Source organism: Bactrocera tryoni, chromosome 4 (genome assembly GCF_016617805.1).
Source record: "Bactrocera tryoni isolate S06 chromosome 4, CSIRO_BtryS06_freeze2, whole genome shotgun sequence".
Taxonomy (NCBI): domain Eukaryota; kingdom Metazoa; phylum Arthropoda; class Insecta; order Diptera; family Tephritidae; genus Bactrocera; species Bactrocera tryoni.
In genome coordinates, this window is record NC_052502.1 from 63,335,204 (window position 1) to 63,355,811 (window position 20,608).

At 37.6% G+C, this 20,608-nt stretch overlaps 2 protein-coding genes across 2 annotated transcripts; both read left to right on the forward strand.

The window, feature by feature from the left end:
* Nucleotides 1-9,196, forward strand: LOC120774650. The gene is made up of 10 exons (XM_040104374.1): nt 1-147; nt 1,452-1,521; nt 1,580-1,668; nt 1,730-1,866; nt 1,931-2,006; nt 7,608-7,709; nt 8,598-8,661; nt 8,722-8,810; nt 8,891-9,027; nt 9,102-9,196. The coding sequence occupies exons 1-10, from the start codon at nt 91-93 to the stop codon at nt 9,178-9,180; spliced, it is 900 nt and encodes a 299-aa protein (XP_039960308.1). The 5' UTR covers nt 1-90; the 3' UTR covers nt 9,181-9,196.
* Nucleotides 9,197-12,145: 2,949 nt separating this feature from the next.
* LOC120774528 (general odorant-binding protein 19d-like) lies at nt 12,146-15,475 on the forward strand. Its single transcript, XM_040104237.1, has 5 exons — nt 12,146-12,247; nt 12,310-12,435; nt 12,493-12,584; nt 15,207-15,340; nt 15,390-15,475. The coding sequence occupies exons 1-5, from the start codon at nt 12,199-12,201 to the stop codon at nt 15,460-15,462; spliced, it is 474 nt and encodes a 157-aa protein (XP_039960171.1). The 5' UTR covers nt 12,146-12,198; the 3' UTR covers nt 15,463-15,475.
* Nucleotides 15,476-20,608: the final 5,133 nt, after the last annotated feature.

Genomic DNA, 20,608 nt, shown 5'->3' on the forward strand with positions numbered 1-20,608 from the left:
CGCTGTGAGATAAATTTAGAGGGCATTTCGTGTTCGAATCTAGTGGTTTTACCTGCGCGTTCGTAAAAGTTCAAGTGTAACTTGCTTAAAATGAAGTATTTCGTAGTCTTCCTGGCTATCTGCAGCTTAGTTATCTCCTTTAGTGAGGTACAGAAAAGAAAAGAAAAAAAAAAGAAAAAAAAAAGTTTGATTATGTGTTGATTTTTAAGATTAGTGCGTGGGAATAAAACCTGAAAGTAGCGCGAGTGGTTATAAAAAGGTCCAGCTCTGTAGTTTGAAATTTGAACTGAATTTGGACATAGTCCTGCATCTATCAGCAACTGCGCAGCCTCCTTTAGAGAAGTGAAGGGACTATCCACTCGGATAGCTGGTCGGCGCTAGTGGCTTTGAGCTCACTAACCTTGTGTTCAAGGCTGGTTAAGGAATGCCAAACCTCGTTACCAATAACACCATCAAGTCACTTTGTGATAAGACTAGTATGTGTATCAGGCCATACCGGATTCTGCTATGAGTAGGTTGAGAACAGGTAGATGCTCCACTCTCCTCGTGTGCTCTACTACTGGATAGTTGAGCCTCGCGGGAGCTTGGCCAACGCTGAGCCACCATCGGTTCATGCGCAAGATTTCATGTCGCAAGATTGATCATAAGACATCTAGTGGGCAAAGAGGCTCATAGTAAGGCTCTTATTTGAACTGAATTTGGACATCTATCAGCTACTTTTTCCTCTATAATAACAAATATTTGTGCCAAATTTCCTAGATCCAATCCCGTAAATAATAAGTACTATTTCGGATTTCAAATAAACATCATAAGATGCGTCATATACATATGTGGTTGTTGAAACTCTATAAGTTTAATAAGCAAAGCTCAGATCTCTGGGCATTTCTTTGCGTCAATTTTATTTGTAATCACTGAATTAAAGCTTTGATAATCTACCTTTAGAAATCGTTGTTTTTCAGTTTTTCCGATCAGAACTAATTTCGGACAAAATATCTACATACGGATAGTTTGGAAAGAAATATTTTTGGTGTTGGAATGTGTTCTTTTAGTGTAAATATGCTAAAACAGAAATAGCCCATTGTAGACTGAAGTAGCCTCTCGGTAGTTCGTGAATACCTACGAAAAAAATGACTACCTTGGGTCGTCACAAGAAACAATCCTAAAGCTAAAGAGTATTCCTGACTTGAAAGCTTCCGCTTAAAACTTTCTGAGGTAGTTTTTAAGACTCTTCACTTGTTAGAATACAGTTTTAATTTATCATTGTGATAACTATCAGTACAATTTTTCGAACATAATTAGACTGTTACCGCAACGGTTAGTACTAATTCAAGTAACGGGGCAAACTCAGAGCTACTATATATGGTATTACGAATTGTGGTCTTATAATTATTTATTTGAAATCTCTGGACAATGAATTTTAGGAAATGATTAATATTCTTTTTAAAATTTAGGCAGATGAATTTGGGGAGAAAGTTAAGAAAATCGCTGAAGAATGTAAAGGGCAAGTTGGTGCAAGTGATGGTAGGCATCATAGCAATGAAAATAAATAAAATATTTTAATTTTAAATTAATCTTGCAGACGATGTAGCACGATTGTTCAAATATGAGCCCGCCGCTAATGACAAAGGAAAGTGTCTTAATGCTTGCACTATGAAACAAATCGGCATTGTGAGTATGCAATTTGAAGATTTTTCGAAACTTTAAAAATCAAATATTGGTATTTGAATAGTTGGATGAAAATAACAAAGTGGTCGAAGCTGCAGCTATAGCTTACATAAAGCAGGTATCTGGTGGCGATGCAGATTTTGAGAAGCTGAGCATGGAGACTTATAACGAATGCAAGAGCACGCCGGAAAGTAGCGATGAGTATGTGACAATGCCAGTAATCTTTTTGACCACTTAAGCATTTTATTGTTGCCTCAATTCGCAGATGTGAGTACGCTGAAGCTTTTCGTCAATGCGTTATCGAGAGTGCGAAGTCCAAAGGCATTAAGATTTTACCTAAAGTCTAAGTTGTTGCTGACCAGCTGATAGGTACTTTAAATACGTACATTACAGAAAATGAGTAGCTTTTGTTGAGAAAACAAAAAATGAATATGATATATGTAAATACAAGAATAAATATATAAATGCAAATGAAAAAGTAAGAGTAAATATTAATTGGTGGAGAGTTTGAAGAGAGCTTTAGTCTACTATAACTGATGAACCTTTTTAGAAATATTTTCTTGAAATAACGAGGCTAAGCCGGGAAATTAAAAATATGTACGAGTACTTTATCTATATCTGGTAGACAAGTCGGAGCCGAGCTCTTCCTTATGACATATTTTTCAAACAAAAATTTGCGTTTAAAATCAGATATCTGAATTCGGAAACGGATTGGTTATTTCGGAAAGATTAGTTGATGAATTTCGTGTCAATGTGTGTGTTGGTGTCAATGAACTAAGGTATATTAGCCTAGGTGTGTCCACAAGATTTATTACCGGAGGTAAACGACAACAAATATTACAATATATACATAGTTCTCAAAAAAACTTTCAACGAGCTACCGATAGTAAAACGGCGCCAGCGCAAGTTAATTTGCTTCCTCTGATCATTTTGTGTGTTGTTCTTAAAAATAGTGTGTTTGTGTAAAATGTTTTTTTTTCGCAGCCAAACAGAGCCGATTGATTTTGCAGGGAGTCAAATGAGCTATATCGTGAGTAGCCCTGCTTTAGTCAATTCCTTTTGAGATAAAGTCTTTTGCCGCTACCATTCATCATTAGAACAGCCACAAGAACGAAGTAAGTTTGAGGAGATCCTTCCATTTCGGTCTTGTGCCTCTTGATTTGACTCCAACTTTTTTGAGTATATTTGGATGACCGAATTCCTTCTCCATGTTAGTACGAATCGATATTTTCGTCGGCTGCCTTGTGAATTCCAGTCGATAGCGTTTCGGGTGACTGTGATTAGGCTATAAGAAGTGTAGACTTAACATTCGAGTTGAATATTTTTATTTTGGTACGCCGGGTAATGATCAAGCGGCTTTATACATAGTGGGACTTTTATCCGAGATTGTATGGATCGTAATGAAATAAAGAACTATTCCACACTTCCTTTGGGTCTTAGTGTTTGAAAAGCTCTATTAGCGCCATCTTTCAAGTCGACTTGTAAACATTGCAAACCTTTGAAATAACAAACCGCTTTTTATATTTGTAATTTACACTAGGTAGGAAAAGTCTGTTTACAAGGTAAAATACTTGTTGAAAAAAAAGCTTTTATATATTTTTTTTTTATAAAATGCGAGAGATGTTTGTTTATTTTATAAAACGAACAACTTGAAATTCCATTACAAAAAGTCTGTGCACAAGGTATATAAATCGAATAAAGGTTTACTTCTTAAAAATTAATGGGAAGTAGCATATACCCTACATTTTAAAACATCTGTTTTGGATTTTGCATGGAATAGACCAGTTTAGAGTTTTCTATCGAAGCGATTCGAAACCACTCTGCGTGCAGCACTTCTTTGATGATAAATTATGGTGGTGTTCGAAGCTGCTTGGAAACATTGTAGAGTAACTAAAGCTACTGGTTATGTTATGGAGCCCCTGTATGGTGGCTGGTAGCCACGACTGTCTTGGGGTCACAAAAAACTCCTCTCAATGCAGCGTTGTATGATGCTTGCTTGTTTGCCTGTATGTCGCACCGTCTCAACGGATGCGATGCAGGTTTTATTAGGTGCACCTTCTCTTGACCTGATTGTCATACAGCGTGCTGTTGCATTCAGGTTAAAAAGGCGTTTGAGTGGCTCATTGCTGCAGAATGATTGGATTTCCGTTGATGTTATGTTAGTGGTGTGATCTCCACTAGTCGGAATACCGAACAGTTAGGGTCGTTTGTGCGTGAATTCTTTAAGCGACGAAGGCGGTTAGCTGGGAATTAGGGTTAGATTATGTATGATTGGTGTGTGTATGTGATGTATGTATGGGGTCCAACCCCGGCCACCAGTCCAGAGTCGTATGGATGCTCAACTGGTACTAGCTTCGGCTACGAGGTCTGACCGGAGACTTAATTCTGGTACCACGGAGAGCAGGAGCCCTTAGAGGTAACTCGAACCTGCTCATGCGGACTGGCCCCTCGGGGAGTATCATGGTGGTTGTGGTTAAAACCCAAATGCGGGAAGAACTGACTTTTTCAGTTCGATGTGGAGTTGCATTGCAACCGGGTCGCCACCCCAAAGCACGAAAGAGGTTTTAGATAGGCCTCGAACCCTACCAAGGTGGTTAGTGTGTCCATTCCACACTGCCAATTGGTACTGAAAATGCTTAGCATTCTCAGGGCGCTGATCATTTGATCCGCTGTGCTTTTGAGCGCCGTGGGGTAAGGCTGTCGTCAACAGGTACCCACATTAAACACACCGGACGTTGACCTTAGTAGTCACTTTCCAGTACCAATTCTTCCACTTGTGCTCATCAGAAAAACTAAACTCTCAGAGTTTGTTTGAATGCTCTTTCGTGAAAGCATTACGATTTTGCATATTGACAAGAGAGATGAATTCCTTAATTTGTGCGCCTTTGTGCTAATATTTTGACCGTCCTGGATTGGGCGACTGAGATGTTTGTAATTTTTTGTTACCCTTTCCAGGTATGTAGGTAAATGATATAAGAACTCAAGTAGGAGTAATAATCGGTCACTGTCTAATTGGTTGACTTGCCATGAGACTGGGAATGGCACATACATAACGACTATTGGAGAAGCTCTCAGGAGGTGGAAGAGGAAGGGACAATTAAACATCCTCTATGCGATTAAAACGCTCTAACATATACAAGGTCTGTCGCAAAAGAAACAGAACTTTTTAAATATAACTGTTTCTGGTGGCACCACCTATAAAATAAAAAAAATAAAAAGTTTGATCTCTTGTTGACATTTGTCGTTAAATGCAAAAAGAAAATATTAAATTTTGTTTTAAACTTGGGAAAACGTTTACTGAAACATTTCAAATGATGAAAAAAGTTTATGGTGATCAGTGCCTATCCCGTAGTAATGTGCATGAGTGGTTTAAGCGATTCCAAAAAGGTCGTGAGGACCTCTGTGACAATCAGAAGTCGGTCGTCTTCAGAAGTCAAAAATGAAGACAATGCTGATTTGTTTTTACGATTCCGAGGGTATTGTACACCGAGAGTTCGTCCCACCTGGCCAAACGATTAATGCTGTGGTTTACCTTGGTGTTATGAAGGGTCTTTTGTCACGCATTCGTCGTGCTCGACCACAATACAGGGAGGCAGGGTCCTGGTGCCTGCCATCGGTCGACGCTTGTCACTGATTTTTTGACAAAAAACTCCATATTAACCATTAATCACTCACCCTACTCACCTGAACTGGCCCCCTGTGATTTTTACCTATTTGGAAAACTTCATTTGCCCATGAAAGGACACTGGTTTCAGGACATTTCAGCTATCCAAAAGGCGACGACCGATATTCTCAAGAGTATTCCGAAAAATGACCTTAAACACTCATTTGAAATGCTAATTGACCGGACTAAACGCTGTATCGAAGCACAAGGAAACTACTTTGAATAAAAAATTATAAATTTTGAAAAAAATAAATTTTTTGTTGTTTTTTTAACAGCCCTGTTTCTTTTGCGACAGACCTTGTATATAAGATGTTTGATATAAGAATATAATATCAACTATCGGTCGACGGTTTCTTGACGATGGGTAGTTCAGAGAGGAGCCATCCGTTTTTTTATAAAAATTTGTTATTCCAAGAATTTTATCGATTTTACAGCACGTTTTTCAATCTTCTTAAAATTTAACCATTATTTTCCTTTCAGAGGAGCTTATTTCTTGCACAAGCAAACTTATAATTTTCCGACACTTTTACTTCTCGTTATTATGCGGGCGGTTACCACTAGTACGCAGACTTTTTCTGCCAAATTTACATGCTACTATGAGCAAATAATAATAAAACTTTTTTCATAATTTTAAAATTCTTAATTTATTTTTGAACATCTAAGTCGCCCCCTTAAAGTAATTGCCCCGATTGCTTTTCCCATCCTCGAAACGGTTGTTACAGTCAATTTCCGGAATAGCCTTCAATGTGCGTAGCGATTCACGTTTAATGTCTTCAATTGACTCAAAATGGTTTTCTCGAAATCGTTGAGTTTTCTGTATAACCTGAAGTCACATCAAGCTAAATTAGGCGAATGGTGCTTGCGGCAAAACATTGGTTGAAAATTTGGTGTAAAACTTACAAAGAATCAATGCAGTATGCGGCAGTGCATTACCGTGGTGCAAAAGCCAAGAATTGTCGACCCGTAATTTCGGCCTCTTTTTACGAATAGATTCGCGCAAACGACGCATAACACTGAAATACTCGTAGTATTCCTTGTTGACAGTTTGGTCGGTCGGAAGGAATTCGGAGTGCACTACACCTCTATAATCGAAGAAAACTGTCAACATAACCTTGATTTTTGACCTGTTTTGAGGTGGTTTTTTCGACTTCAGCTCATCTTTGCAAAGATATTCGGAAGATTGATCATCTGTTTCCCGGCCGTAAGAATAGATCCAATGCTCATCGTCATTAATAATACTCATCATAGTCGGAAAGCATTGTTAAACAGATGTTAACGCGACGCTGATTTTCGAAAAAATTTGGTGATTTTGGAATCAATTGTGCTTTCACTTTTCTTATGCCCAAACGATCTTTCAAAATGGTTTTCAGTGATCTTTCCGATGTTTCAACGATGTCTCTGACTGTTAAACGTCGATTTCTAAGCACCGATTCCTTTATTTTATTTACATGTTGATTATCACTTCATGATGATGGTCGTCCTGGACGTGGTTCGTCGTCAACGTGTTCTCGACCCTCTTTGAATAATTTGTACCAATCAAAAACACTTGTTCGCGACAAACAATTTTCAACGAAGGTTTTTTTTTAACTTTCGGAATGTTTCATCACCACGAATTTGATTTCGCACACAAAATTTAATGGAACTTCTTTGTTGAATAATTTCACTCATCGTGAAAATCGCCGAATGCACTTTATGTACTTCAGCAAGACAAGCTTATAATACTAAACAATTTTGTTGACTTCGACGTGAATGTTGCCTTGAGTTCGTCTATAGTATTTGCGATATTTTCATTCCTTTGCCAGTAGATCTAATAAGTTGACTTCAATCGGTTTCGATTTCGTTTCATGTTTTTTAAAAAACTAAGATTCCATGAGGGCCACGCTGACTCACATCTATCAGCTGTCAGTAATTACAAACATCCAATTTGAGCCATAATTTCCCAGCCTTAAAACTTTAATCGATCGCACTCGCATTGTCAATTGTCTTTCTTTAATTGATCGCTATTTTATTGTGTGAAAATCTTGAATGATTTGCTGCCCACAACTCGTTAAACGTTAATGATTGGAGCAACCAATTCGCAAGGCAAATGTCATTTTAATTGTTCAAAAACATATTTACTCACATGTGTAAAAATTAATTTTAGTTTGCACGCAACTTTGATTAGTTTTTATTAGTTTTTAGTCTTTTGCTAAGATCCTCACATGACTTATAGCATATAAAAGCACAGCAAACGCTCTGAAGAAGACAATATTAGAATTGTTGACACCCAGATTGAACGGTCGAAGTTTCTTATTTTAAAAATAACGTTTGGTTAATTAAAAAAATGAAGCTCCTTAATATTTGCTTGATTGTTTGTGTAGCGCTTATATCAAACGCTAAGGTATATTAAAAGTGTAGTTGAAAGACTGGGCAAAATTTTAAAATGAACAGCACATAAGAGAGTTTTTCAAAACATTACGGCGAAAAGAGGTCTTTATTACATATACCACAATTATAATATTTGACATTTTTTCAAGCGGATATTCCAAAAAAGTTCAATAAGACACATAACTAAACACGAGTGAGTGCCAGTGCTACATATCAGAAAAGAGAAAATGTCCTACATTTCAGAGAACAGATCGAAAGTAAAGGAACTTTGCTAAAAATTCGAAACCCAAAACATTTGGAAAATCAATTATATACCAATAAGAACGTATTACGAAGAAAGTTTGCTCAATAAATACAGCTAAATACTCGTACCATCAAACACGGTGAAGCTTGTCTAAGTCATTTATTTTACTCTCGCTGTCGAGAACTTTATTTTGGTGTGTGCTGTTCACTTTCTCGGCATTCTTAGACTGAGTTATCAGTTCTCTGTGGTGTTTGTCAAGGTACCCTGTCTACTAATCTTCAGGTTAGTGAATCAAAAAGGCATCACTCTACTTTGAAAGCCTCAAGCGTCACTTTCCGCTGCATCGTGTCAGAGAACTATCTCTTAATACGGAAAATGGAGCCCTCTATAATACTTTCAAGACATTTGATCTAACAGTAAAGCTCAAATTATTAAAAGTTAAATAGATTTCACAAAACAAAGCGAAGAAGAAGAGGTTGCTTTTGTCACTTTTCCTTAATCTTTTATCAACCCTTCGTATAAATTCTTTAGCTGTCCCCGTATTAAGCTATTAACTAGACACCAGTGGAAATTATGTGAAAAAATCTTAACAAATAATGCTTGCAGATGGCTATATTTTCTTTGCATACAAGAATAATTCATTTTCTTCCAAAACAGTGCAATTACGAAGAGGCGAAAGCAGTTGCAAATGAGTGTAAAGAAGAAGTTGGTGCAACAGATGGTAAATGAGATCCGCTGTTTAAACGAAAAGATTTAATTATTATTGCGAAACAAATTACAGATGAGGTTGAGTCGGTTTTGAAGTTCGAAGCAGCTGAGACTATGACGGAAAAATGTCTGGGTGCATGCGTCATGAAAAGATTCGGTGTGGTGAGTTGAGTTCTTTTTGATTACATGCAACAAATCATGAAATGTATGTGATTATTGATTTTTGCTACAATTTCCATAAGATGAATGGTGATGGTAAGTTTGATAGAGAAAAAGCCATGGAGGTTTTGGAAGTTATCGCCAACGGCAATGAAGAGCAACATGCCTTGGGCGTGGAAGTTCTAGACGCATGTGCTGACATTGACGTAAACGAGGATCAGTAAGTGGTTAATGCATATAATTTTGAAGATTTGTATAGTAAATAATGAATGAATTGGTATCTTACATTTGCAGTTGTGAAGCAGCTGAGGAATATCGCTCCTGCATGCATGCCAAAGCAAAGGAAATTGGCTTTGTAATGGGGCGTGTTTAAATTTGCTTCAATTGAACGGCAAACTTGGATATACGTGATGACGATTTTGGCTTAAAAATTATTATTCATAAACCATATTTTAATTTCAGCTGTTTCTCTGTACTCTCTGTTTTAAAATTGTAAAAAAATATGTAACGCTTTAGTAAATAAATAATTATACTAGAATGCTTGAAGTGCGAGTTGTACTATAATATCAATTTTAGATTAGAAGCAAGAATTGATCTGTTTCAGTTACCGCCTAAGAAAAATATCAAGTTTTTATGGTGTAGCTGCTTTCTCAGCTTTTTCATTGGTACTAAATATGTCAATACTCATAAACTCATGCCTCATCGGCAATTTTAATCCTCTCCATGAAAGTGGGATCGGAGTTCGCACGATCAAACATGTCCAAGGAGATCTGTAAGTATACTCTTTTTGAAAAAAATTCAGTTTTATCGGGACAAGTCGAGCAAAAACGCATCTCATATCCAAAATATGCACCGAAATAATTCAAAAGGACTTGCGAGAGCTCTCTTGCCATCTCCATAACTCTTCTCTGACGATTTTCATCATTGTCCACAGCCAGGTACGTCTTCAACGATCTCCCGACCGTCTTTCAAAACTAAAACTGCATCGACAAATTCCTACGAAATTGTGGAATACGAAAACTAAAAGAGCAATAATTAAATACTTATATAAACATTACTTCCAGAACCTATCATAGGGTCGACCATACAATTTCAAACTGACTATATTAGACGACTACTATGTACCCATGGAAAGACTTATAACAGAACAAATTTTTAAAATTCGCAACCTTCTTTTTCTTTATTGGCGTAGAAACAACTTACGCGATTATAGCCGAGTTAACAACAGCGCGCCAGTCGTTTCTTGCTTTCGCAACGTGGCGCCAATTGGCGATTCCAAGCGAAGCCAGGTCCTTCTCCACCTGGTCTTTCCAACGGAGTTGTGGTCTTCCTCTTTCTCTGCTTCCCCCGGAGAAAAGGGTTGTGCGTTGGGCTTGAGACTCGCCACGTAAAGAACACTACCAATGAAAACTAAAAACTCGCAACCAGTCGGGATAATTAAACGAAAATTGTGTTATTAAACTGTATACACGTGTATTTTTATTAAGTACCGTTACGTTCCTAAGTTTCACTAGATTAGTATACTTGAATTCCTTTCACAGAGATTTTATCACGAGTTCAATACTTTCGACTACAAAGCCTTTATTTCTCACCAATATATTTTGTAATAGAGTACATTATTAAATATTACACATACATACATGTATTAGTATGTTTGCTTATGAAAAGATTGTTTAACAAACATCCCTGTAGAAATAGCGAAGATTTCGTGGTGAAGAGTGAGCCGTTTTCGGCAGTTAGTTTTTCTAATTTATTGAAAGAAAACTAGCAAACAAATGGTTGTATACGAGTACCACTCAGAATTCACTGTTCGGCGTTGTTCTATTGTTGGTTGCGATATGTCTGGTTTTTTTCAAAAAACATGCAATTATTTGTTTCGAAGTGTCTTATGCAAGAACAACTTTTGTTGGATTCAACTCATCTGGAAACACCAATACAGTTGATTGCTGTTTACTTTTCAGCTCATACGCGTAAGTCCACAATTCATCACCTGTTAGGATGATATAGACGGTTTTCGAAGCAACGCTATCGTACTTTGTTAACATTTCTCTTGACCGATTTGAGAAATTGTGTGGGGTCCAACGTGAACTAAATTGCTTACAGTCAAATGTTCATGCCCGTAGGTGTCTCAATCTCATGATTTGTCATGCTTCAATATGGTAGTTTACGGAACAACAACTGATTGTGGACGACCTTCACGAAATACGTCTTGGAATCATATAGCACCTCGATTAAATTCAGCTTACAGTCAATGCACGCTAGTTCTTGATAAAACTTCATCGTCAAAAGTTGAATTAAGTTCATCCATGCACTGTTACTAAGTTAATCCGCGTTGAAGCTTGTAAATGATACAAAATGAATATTTAAAGTTACTGTAAATAACATAAGTAGGAGTCGTTTGTCAAAACGTTCTTAGTAAGTGTAATAGCAAAAATGTCAAACTTTATGATAAAGTTGCCACTACATTAGTGTAGTCAAATCCTTAATTACAACCGGCGTATCCATAATAAACAATTTTATTTAGATTGTTTAAAACATCCATAAAAATTGTAAAATAGGAGACCCTTAGATCTGTAAAGTGGTGTAAGTTTTTGTCCAATTTCACCCATTCTTCGTGTCCAAGTTCTCTTTTAGTAGTTTCAAAGAATACCATTATGAAAATAGGCATCTTTATCTTCAAAATGTGGTAGAATTTCGAGATCACGTGTTTTAACCGAGTGTATTTGATAAGCACATGTAGTGCACTAAAATGTCGAGACAACTATTTGGTCCATAAATATATACATACTACTGTGATCAAATTGAAAGGTGAATTTTGCCCATTTCATCTCCTTCAAAGTAATCCCCTCCTGCTGCAATACACTATGCCAATGAATTTTCCAGTCATCAAAGCACTTGGAAAAATCCTCAGAGCCTTCTTCGATTCAGCTTTTATATCCTCAATACAATATATAAAATAAAAATATATATTAAATCAAATATATCATATATGTCTCTATACTTAAATATCTCAATCAATATTGAATGGTTTTTTTATGCGAATATTGCTAACAAATTATTGTTGTTATAGAGTTTTCGATGGATTTGTCCAATTCGTATCAGGTTTGCTTAGTTTTTGCGACTGCTAAGGTATACTATACGTCTATGTTTACTAGATCCAATGGGCCAAATCACAAAAATTTATTGTGGGAATGCTTCTAACTTCACTTGAGTAATATATTATATTCATTCAGCGTGAGATATGTTCTCATCCATTCGTAGTATATTAAATGTAAATTCTTTGCGGAGAAGTGATATTTCAGAATACCTTTGCATTGAAATGAAATAATATTCGCTTTTCAGTTGAATTTTAGTTCTGGTTTATAATACTTCGTTGGATTTGGAAGACATAATGGAAATTCTTATTGTGCTACCGATTTTAGCAGTGTCTTCAGTATTCAGTGGGTTTTGATTACAATAATAGAAGTTTGTTTCTTGAAGTTAATTTTCGATGAAATTATAGCAATAACAATAGCTGCTGCTGAATCTGAACCGCCACATTATAATTCACTTCGTGTTATGGCCGAGGCTGCGATTGAAGATTGCTACGAGGATTCGGCTCAGAGTGTCAAAGTGCAGATAACCGATGGTAACTTAACCATACTTTAAAGTATAGACAAGCGTGTTTTTCTTCTTTCTCTTACAGAGAGTTTTGATGAAATAGTGAAGGGTTCTCGCACTAATTTATCTCACAATGCGAAGTGTTTACGATACTGTATTATGCGCAAAAATGGCTTGGTGGGTATAACAATTTTTTAATTTTTTTTATTAGTTGTAGAAGACCGCTTAACGTAGGTTCAGTAAAAAAATCGGGTTTCTGGAGTAAATCATTGTTAATTTAGAGAGAAAAAATTTACCTTTTCAGTAGAAATTATTTTTGGAGAAAACAATATTTTTGTTTCTTTAAACTGAAATCAGAAAGGTTTATTGGCTCTTATACATATACTCGTATCAGCTAGATACTTCGTCCAACTTCTGCTTCTAAGAGTATTTGTGATGTCTGCTCTCATCTTATCTGTCTAAACTACAAACTCAGATAAGATAGGTTTGTAGTTTTGACCTTATTAATCGACTCGGAGTTAGTCATGGATTAAATTGGAAGACTTTTCCCCAATGGTGAGTTGCCAACAGAAGCTCGCTATTAGAACAAAATATTTTTTTGTGTTTTTCAAAATAGAGATCAAACAATACTGCAGTCGCATATTAGATAAGTTAATGTGAAAAATTCTTCATAGGAAAAAAACTGTTTAAGACTTAAGTTGAATAGTATGTATGAGGAATGCTTTTTTAAGATACGAGTATAACGAATGAGTGTTGATGCTTGTAAATTCTAAAAGGAAACATCGGAGACCCTATCAAGTACATACGTATATAAAGCAGTGTGATAGTCGAATGAGCACGATTTCCGTGTATCTGTCTGTATATAAACAAACTAGACCTTCAGTTTTTGAGATATCGATATGAAATTGTATACATGTAATTTCCTCACCAAAAAGCTGGTCATTTATCGGAACCGCCTGCTGAAACTGATTGATCGAACTCAAGACCTTGCATGCAAAACTTTTTTAATTCCCGACATATCTTCACTAAATTCCACCTAGATTATCGAAATATAAGTTTATTGTTAAAAAAAAACTTTTGGCAAACGATTTAAATATTTTCCTTTGTAATTAGGGAAATTACAATAAATTTCTGCTTTGTTGAGCCGTTTTGCAGATTGGAAATTGTTTTCAATACCATTTTTATAATATGTTTGCCTTAAAATCAGCCTAAATTCTGCGATTGCCTCTTACCACTCTCTTGAGGTCAGAATCATCGAAGAAATAGTTCAGAGCGGACAACTGTATCATATAGCTTTCATACAAAGTGAATCACTGATTTCAAGCTCTTGTATGGAAACTTTGGTATTTCTTCTATCGTCACAAAATTTGGTTCAGATTACTATCTGAGGCATCGCTATAATCCCCGTACATTTTATTCAGATCGGCCGACTGTGAATAGTATTATAGTTTCGGTGCAGTCGACGTTAATGGTTTTTTTCTTTAATAATATTAAGCAACTTTTTTTTTGAAATTTCGTACAAATATCATATCAAAATAATCATTAGCGTATAGTATCTTTCTGAAGTACATAAAGTGCTTTCGCCGATTTTTCCGATGAGTGAAATTATTTAGCGAAGAAGTTCCATTAAATTTTGTGTGCGAAATCAAATGTCTGGTGCCGAAGCGTGCTAAATGTTGGAATAAGTCTTCGGTGATAATTGTTGTTCGCGAGCAAGCCTTGTTGTTTGGTAGAAATCATTCAAAGAGGGTCGAAAACGGCCATCAACTTCAACTGATGATCAACACGTCGATAAAAAATAGGAATTGGTGCTTGAGAATTGACTTGACTATTAAAAGTCGGAGATTTTATTGACATAGTTTGAATATCGCAAAGATCCATTTCGAAAGATCATTTGGACCTAAAACAAGTGAAAGCACGATTGATTCCAAAATCACTAAATTTTTTCGAAAAACAGCGTCGCGTTAACGTCTGCAAAACAATGCTTTCCAACCACTAGGATGTCATGAAACGAATTATAACTGGCGATGAGTCTTGGATCTATGTTTATGACCCTGAAACAGACGCTCCATCGGCCTAATATCGTGGCAAAGTGGTGCACTTCGAATTCCTTCCGACCCGCAATGTCAATGTCAATGAATATTATTTGAGTGTTATGCGTTGTTTGCGCGAATCTATTCGTAAAACGAGGCCGAAATTATAAGTTTACAACTCTTAGTTTTTGCGCCGCGATAATGCACCGTCGCATACTGCATTGATTCTTCGGGAGTTTTTCGCCACATTTTCAGCCAATATCGTGCTGCAACGCCCGCATTAGCCGGATTTAGCTACGAGTGACTTCTGGCTATTCAGCAAACTCAAACGCACGCTCCGGGGAAATTGTTTTGAGTAAATTGAAGACCTTTAAATGTGAATCACTACGCGCATTGAAGGTTATTCCGGTAATTGACTTTAACAACTGTTTCGAGGATTGGAAAAAACGTTGCCACACGGGTATTGGGGCCAAGGTAGATTACTTTGAGTGGAACGACATAGATTTTGAAGAATAAAGTAATAATTTTAAAATTATGAACAAAGTCTTACTAATTAGTGCTCATAGTATTATTTCGCTTTCCTGTTAGTCGATTTGGAACTCAATATTTGAATCTTTGATATTCGAAGTAGCTATAGGAACAAAATAGTAAAAATATTAATGGTTTATCTTTAGTTAAGTCTACACCTCTTGATTTTACAGACCTCTATGTTTCACTACACTTCATTTAAATATACTTATACCTCTATTATTTACATTACCTTCAGTTAAGTATGGATAACTCAATCGATGAGGAAAACATTTTGCAAATATTTGAAATAATACATCCTCAAATTAAAAAGGACTCACTACTGGATGTATTACATAAATGTTCACGAGAAACGGATAAGCAAACAGATAAGTATGAAACGTAAATTTTGTAAAATTTTGCGTTTATATTTTTATTTTAGTTGTGAGCGCATTTTCGTGGCAACCAGCTGTATTCTCCAAGAGTTGCAAGCAGATGGTATAACCGATATTTAAAACACCACTTGAAGATGCCTTTTAAATACGTTTACAATATATTTATAAATATTCAAGAAATTTTCAATGGTGTAAATAAATCGCATTGCTTGTATATTTCAATGCATGCACTTCGAATTTTATTTGTTCAAAATTTTTCGCATAATTTCAGTGGATCAAAAATTTTATTTTACTTAATTAACTTTGGTTTGCGCTTAAACTCTACATCACACTATAAAATACTTAATAAATTTTAAATAGTCCTCCAAGCGCTGCTCTTCAACTACGTCCAGCAGCAGCGATACACATGCGCTATACTCCAAAATGGCCTGCAGCAGCTCTAGCGATTCCATGTTGGCGCCAAACATCACTTACGAATTGTCAGTTTGAAAATGCACAATGGCATTGTTTATACATTGCGCAATATCACAATACATATGTGTGCATCCGCGCGCTCCAGCTGTTTTGATTGGACTACTTATTGTAATTGTTTAGTGAGGAGGAAAACACTAGTTGTTCGAAGTGTACGACAAGATTGCACAGTTAAAAGCGGTTGACCTTTGGCTGCTTTCACGCATGCGCCTTCATTTCATTGCATGTCTGAAAGGTTGCTGACCAACTACATACAAATATTGCAATGCATGTGCCTTAAAAGATCTGCTTTTGCACTTACCCACATATATTAATACATACATACATATGTACGTACGTCTACTATATACTTTGTAGAAAATATGTTTACTTCTGGTTCGTTTTTTATTATGCTGTTATTTATGATGTGAGGTCAAATAGTACTGTGCAAATTACGTCAACTCCGTTTAACGGAGTTTGTAAAATTTAATAATTTTAGTCATCGATACGCAATTAAGTGCACAGTTTCTTCAGTTTTAAAAATGTCGTTAATTTTTTAAACAATCTTATTAAAAAATAAAAAAAAACGTTAACTACGGTATAATACCCTTCACAGATGTATTACTTATAGCATAAAATATCTTTACACTTTACACAATGTCTTGCATAATAATAAGGCCAAATGTCGGGAAGATACCTCAAAAGGTAGCACCGGAAGTGCATATGTATGTAAAAGTTAACCGAAATTGGTGATTTTCATAAATGAGCAGCTTCTTGGTGAGAAAAAAAATCTTTGCAAAATTTCAGATTGTTTTCTCAAAAGTTGAGAAGATTTTTCGTTTATATACATGGGCATGGAGGATGGAGTCATGTGTAGAAGTTCACGCAAGTAAGGAAAGTTCTCTGATCGCCATTCACATGAGAGTGGACAGAAACGATTCTTTTAAATATTACTCAAGCAGCTCACTACTTCCGGTCTTTGACCAAGTATCCTCTGGGTAGCCTAAGAACATCCGTTCGAAGGCGACCTAAAGTGAGAAGGCGAAACATCCCCATAGGGTTGTGGGACCCGCCACGTAAAAAGCTCACCCCAATGAAAAACAGCCAACAGCCTCGGATGAGAAACCCCCCTTTTGATGACGACCATGGCAAACGAAATAAGGACTACGATTTGAGGGCATGCACCTGGAATGTCCGGTCCCTGAATGGGGAAGGTGCCGCTGCCCAGCTGGTTGATGTCCTCGCAAAAATAAAGGCTGACATCACCGCCGTCCAAGAAATGCGATGGACGGAAGGACAGAGACGAGTAGGTCCTTGTGGCATTTACTACAGTGGCCATATAAACGAGCGCAAGTTTGGTGTGGGATTCGTGCTGGGAGAGAGACTTTGTCGCCGGGTACTATCATTCACTCCGGTGAATGAACGTCTAGCCACAATCCGCATCAAAGTGAGTTTCTTCAACATATCGCTGATTTGCGCCCACGCCCCGACGGAAGAGAAGGACGATGTGACCAAAGATGTCTTTTATGAGTGCTTGGAGCGCACTTAGGAGAGCTGCCCCCGCCACGATGTCAAAATCGTGCTTGGCGACTTTACCGCCAGGGTGGGTAAAGAAGATATCTTTGGCACTATGGTCGGTAAATTCAGCCTCCACGACGAAACATCCCCAAATGGGTTGAGGCTGATCGACTTCGTCGGGGCCCGAAATATGGTTCTCTGTAGTACTAGATTCCAGCATAAAAAGATTCATCAAGCTACCTGGCTGTCTCCGGATCGAAAAACTACCAACCAGATCGATCATGTTGTGATAGACGGAAGACACGTCTCCAGTGTTTTAGATGTGCGTGCGCTCCGAGGTCCTAACATCGACTCGGACCACTATCTTGTTGCAGCTAAGATTCGCACCCGCCTCTGTGCAGCAAAAAACCCACGCCACCAAACACAAGGAAGGTTCGACGTCGAGAAGCTGCAATCACAACAGACAGCCGAACGATTTTCTACTTGGCTTGCACTCCTGCTCTCTGAGAGCACTCGTCAACAACTCGGTATAAGGGAACTGTGTTACGGCATTTCAAACTCCTTACGTATAGCTGCAACCGAAACCATTGGTTTTCGGAAAGTGCAAAAGAACAGCTGGTACGACGAGGAGTGCCGTATCACAGCGGAGAGAAAACAGACTGCCTACCCCGCAACGTTACCGTCGACCACTACACGTGAGGGATGGGATAGATAATGAGAGTTGAAGAGGGAAGCGAGACGCATTTGTAGACAGAAGAAGAAAGAGGCCGAAATGCGTGAGGCCGAAGAGCTTGATAAGCTGGCCGACAGGGGTAATGCTCGAAAATTCTACGAAAAAATGCGGCGGCTTACAGAAGGTTTCAAGACCGGACCATACTCTTGTAGAACCCCCAAAGGTGATCTAGTCACTGATGCCCAGAGCATACTTAAATTATGGAGGGAACACTTCCCGATTCCCCAATCGATGACGATGGAGCAGACGTTCCATTACCCGACCATGAAGAAGTTCGAAAAGCAATTGCCCGCCTGAAGAACAACAAAGCGGCAGGGGCCGGACTGCCGGCCGAGCTATTCAAACACGGCGGCTAAGAACTGATAAGGAGCATGCATCAGCTTCTTTGTAAAATATGGTCGGACGAAAGCATGCCCAACGATTGGAATTTAAGTGTGCTATGCCCAATCCATAAGAAAGGTGATCCCACAATCTGCGCCAACTACCGTGGGATTAGCCTCCTCAACATCGCATATAAGGTTCTATCGAGAGTATTGTGTGAAAGATTAAAGCAGTGTGGCTTCAGACCTGGAAAATCAACAACCGAACAGATATTTACCATGCGCCAAATTTTGGAAAAGACCCGTGAAAGCAGAATCGACACACACCACCTCTTCGTCGATTTCAAAGCTGCTTTCGACAGCACGAAAAGGAACTGCCTTTATGCCGCGATGTCTGAATTTGATATCCTCGCAAAACTAATACGGCTGTGTAAGCTGACGTTGAGCAACACCAAAAACTCCGTCAGAATCGGAAAGGACCTGTCCGAGCCGTTCGATACCAAACGAGGATTCAGACAAGACGATTCCCTATCGTGTGACTTTTTCAACCTGCTTCTGGAGAAAATAGTTCGAGCTGCAGAACTTAATAGAGAAGGTACCATCTTTTATAAGAGTGTACAGCTGCTGGCGTATGCCGATGATATTGATATCATTGGCCTTTTCACATCCGCGCCGTTAGTTCTGCTTTCTCCAGACTGGACAAGGAAGCAAAACAAATGGGTCTGGCAGTGAACGAGGGCAAGACGAAATATCCCCTGTCATCAAAAAAAAAGTCTCGCACTCGCGACATGGCACTCACGTCACTGTTGACAGTCATAACTTTGAAGTTGTAGACAATTTTGTCTATCTTGGAACCAGTGTAAACACCACCAACAATGTCAGCCAAGAAATCCAACGCAGGATAACTCTTGCCAACAGGTGCTACTTCGGACTGAGTAGGCAATTGAGAAGCAAAGAACTCTCTCGACGAACAAAAACCAAACTCTATAAGTCGCTCATAATTCCCGTCCTGCTATATGGTGCCGAGGCTTGGACGATGTCAACAACTGATGAGTCGACGTTGCGAGTTTTCGAGAGAAAAGTTCTGCGAAAGATTTATGGTCCTTTGCGCATTGGCCATGGCGAATATCGCATTCGATGGAACGATGAGCTGTATGAGATATATGACGACATTGACATAGTTCAGCGAATTAAAAGACAGCGGCTAGGCTGGCTAGGTCATGTAGTCCGAATGGACGGAAACACTCCAGCTCTGAAAGTATTCGACGCTGCAGAAGGAATTTTTTGAATATTATTCAGCTAAATCAAAAACTGATTTTAATAAAATTGATTTATGTTTCCATGATAATATCTTTGACTGGTGATGAAAGGATCTTAGCTTAAAAGCAATCGGTTTAGCAAGTGCAAATTTGTAGCGGTCCGTTAGTTCTTTCATGTATGATGGAGTCGTTACATCTTAACGCCCTTATTGCTTGACTCAGCAGGTTCTTATGATCGGGAGCGTGAATTAAAATTTTACGGACTGACGAAGGAAGATAATCCCAGGAATATTTTGAAGTTAATTCCTTTGCACGATCTAGCGCAAATCTAGTGCATTTAGGTTTTATTAAACTGATTCCTATTGAAAATGAATTCAAACAGTTTTTCCAAATTTATTTGTGCTCTTCATCATTTTGCGATTCTATTCTATTCTATTCATCATTTTTCAGGGAAAAAAATTAGTGGACCACATTGCGTCACAAATGTTATTAATGAACGGAATGAGTCCTCTAATTTCCTATTATCAATAGGAATATGTGACTTTTATGGCAATTCTGGGCAGAGCGAATATAAGCAGAAATTTGAAAATAATAATTTGGAAGACAATAATTTATATGTCACGACAAATGTCCCTGTATAACTACATTTGTCGTGACATATAAATTATTGTCTTCCAAATTATTATTTTCAAATTTCTGCTTATATTCGCTCTGCCCAGAATTGCCATAAAAGTCACATATTCCTATTGATAATAGGAAATTAGAGGACTCATTCCGTTCATTAATAACATTTGTGACGCAATGTGGTCCACTAATTTTTTTCCCTGAAAATTTTAGCCCTTAATATTAACATTAAGAACTGGACCAAGGGCTGTAAAATTTTCCATGGAAAATACACTACAATCGTGATTTTTTATCTTTAAACTCCTACAGATCAGAGGTATTTTATGGCATCGCTCTGACTTTAGGCGCATATTTCTCAGAAT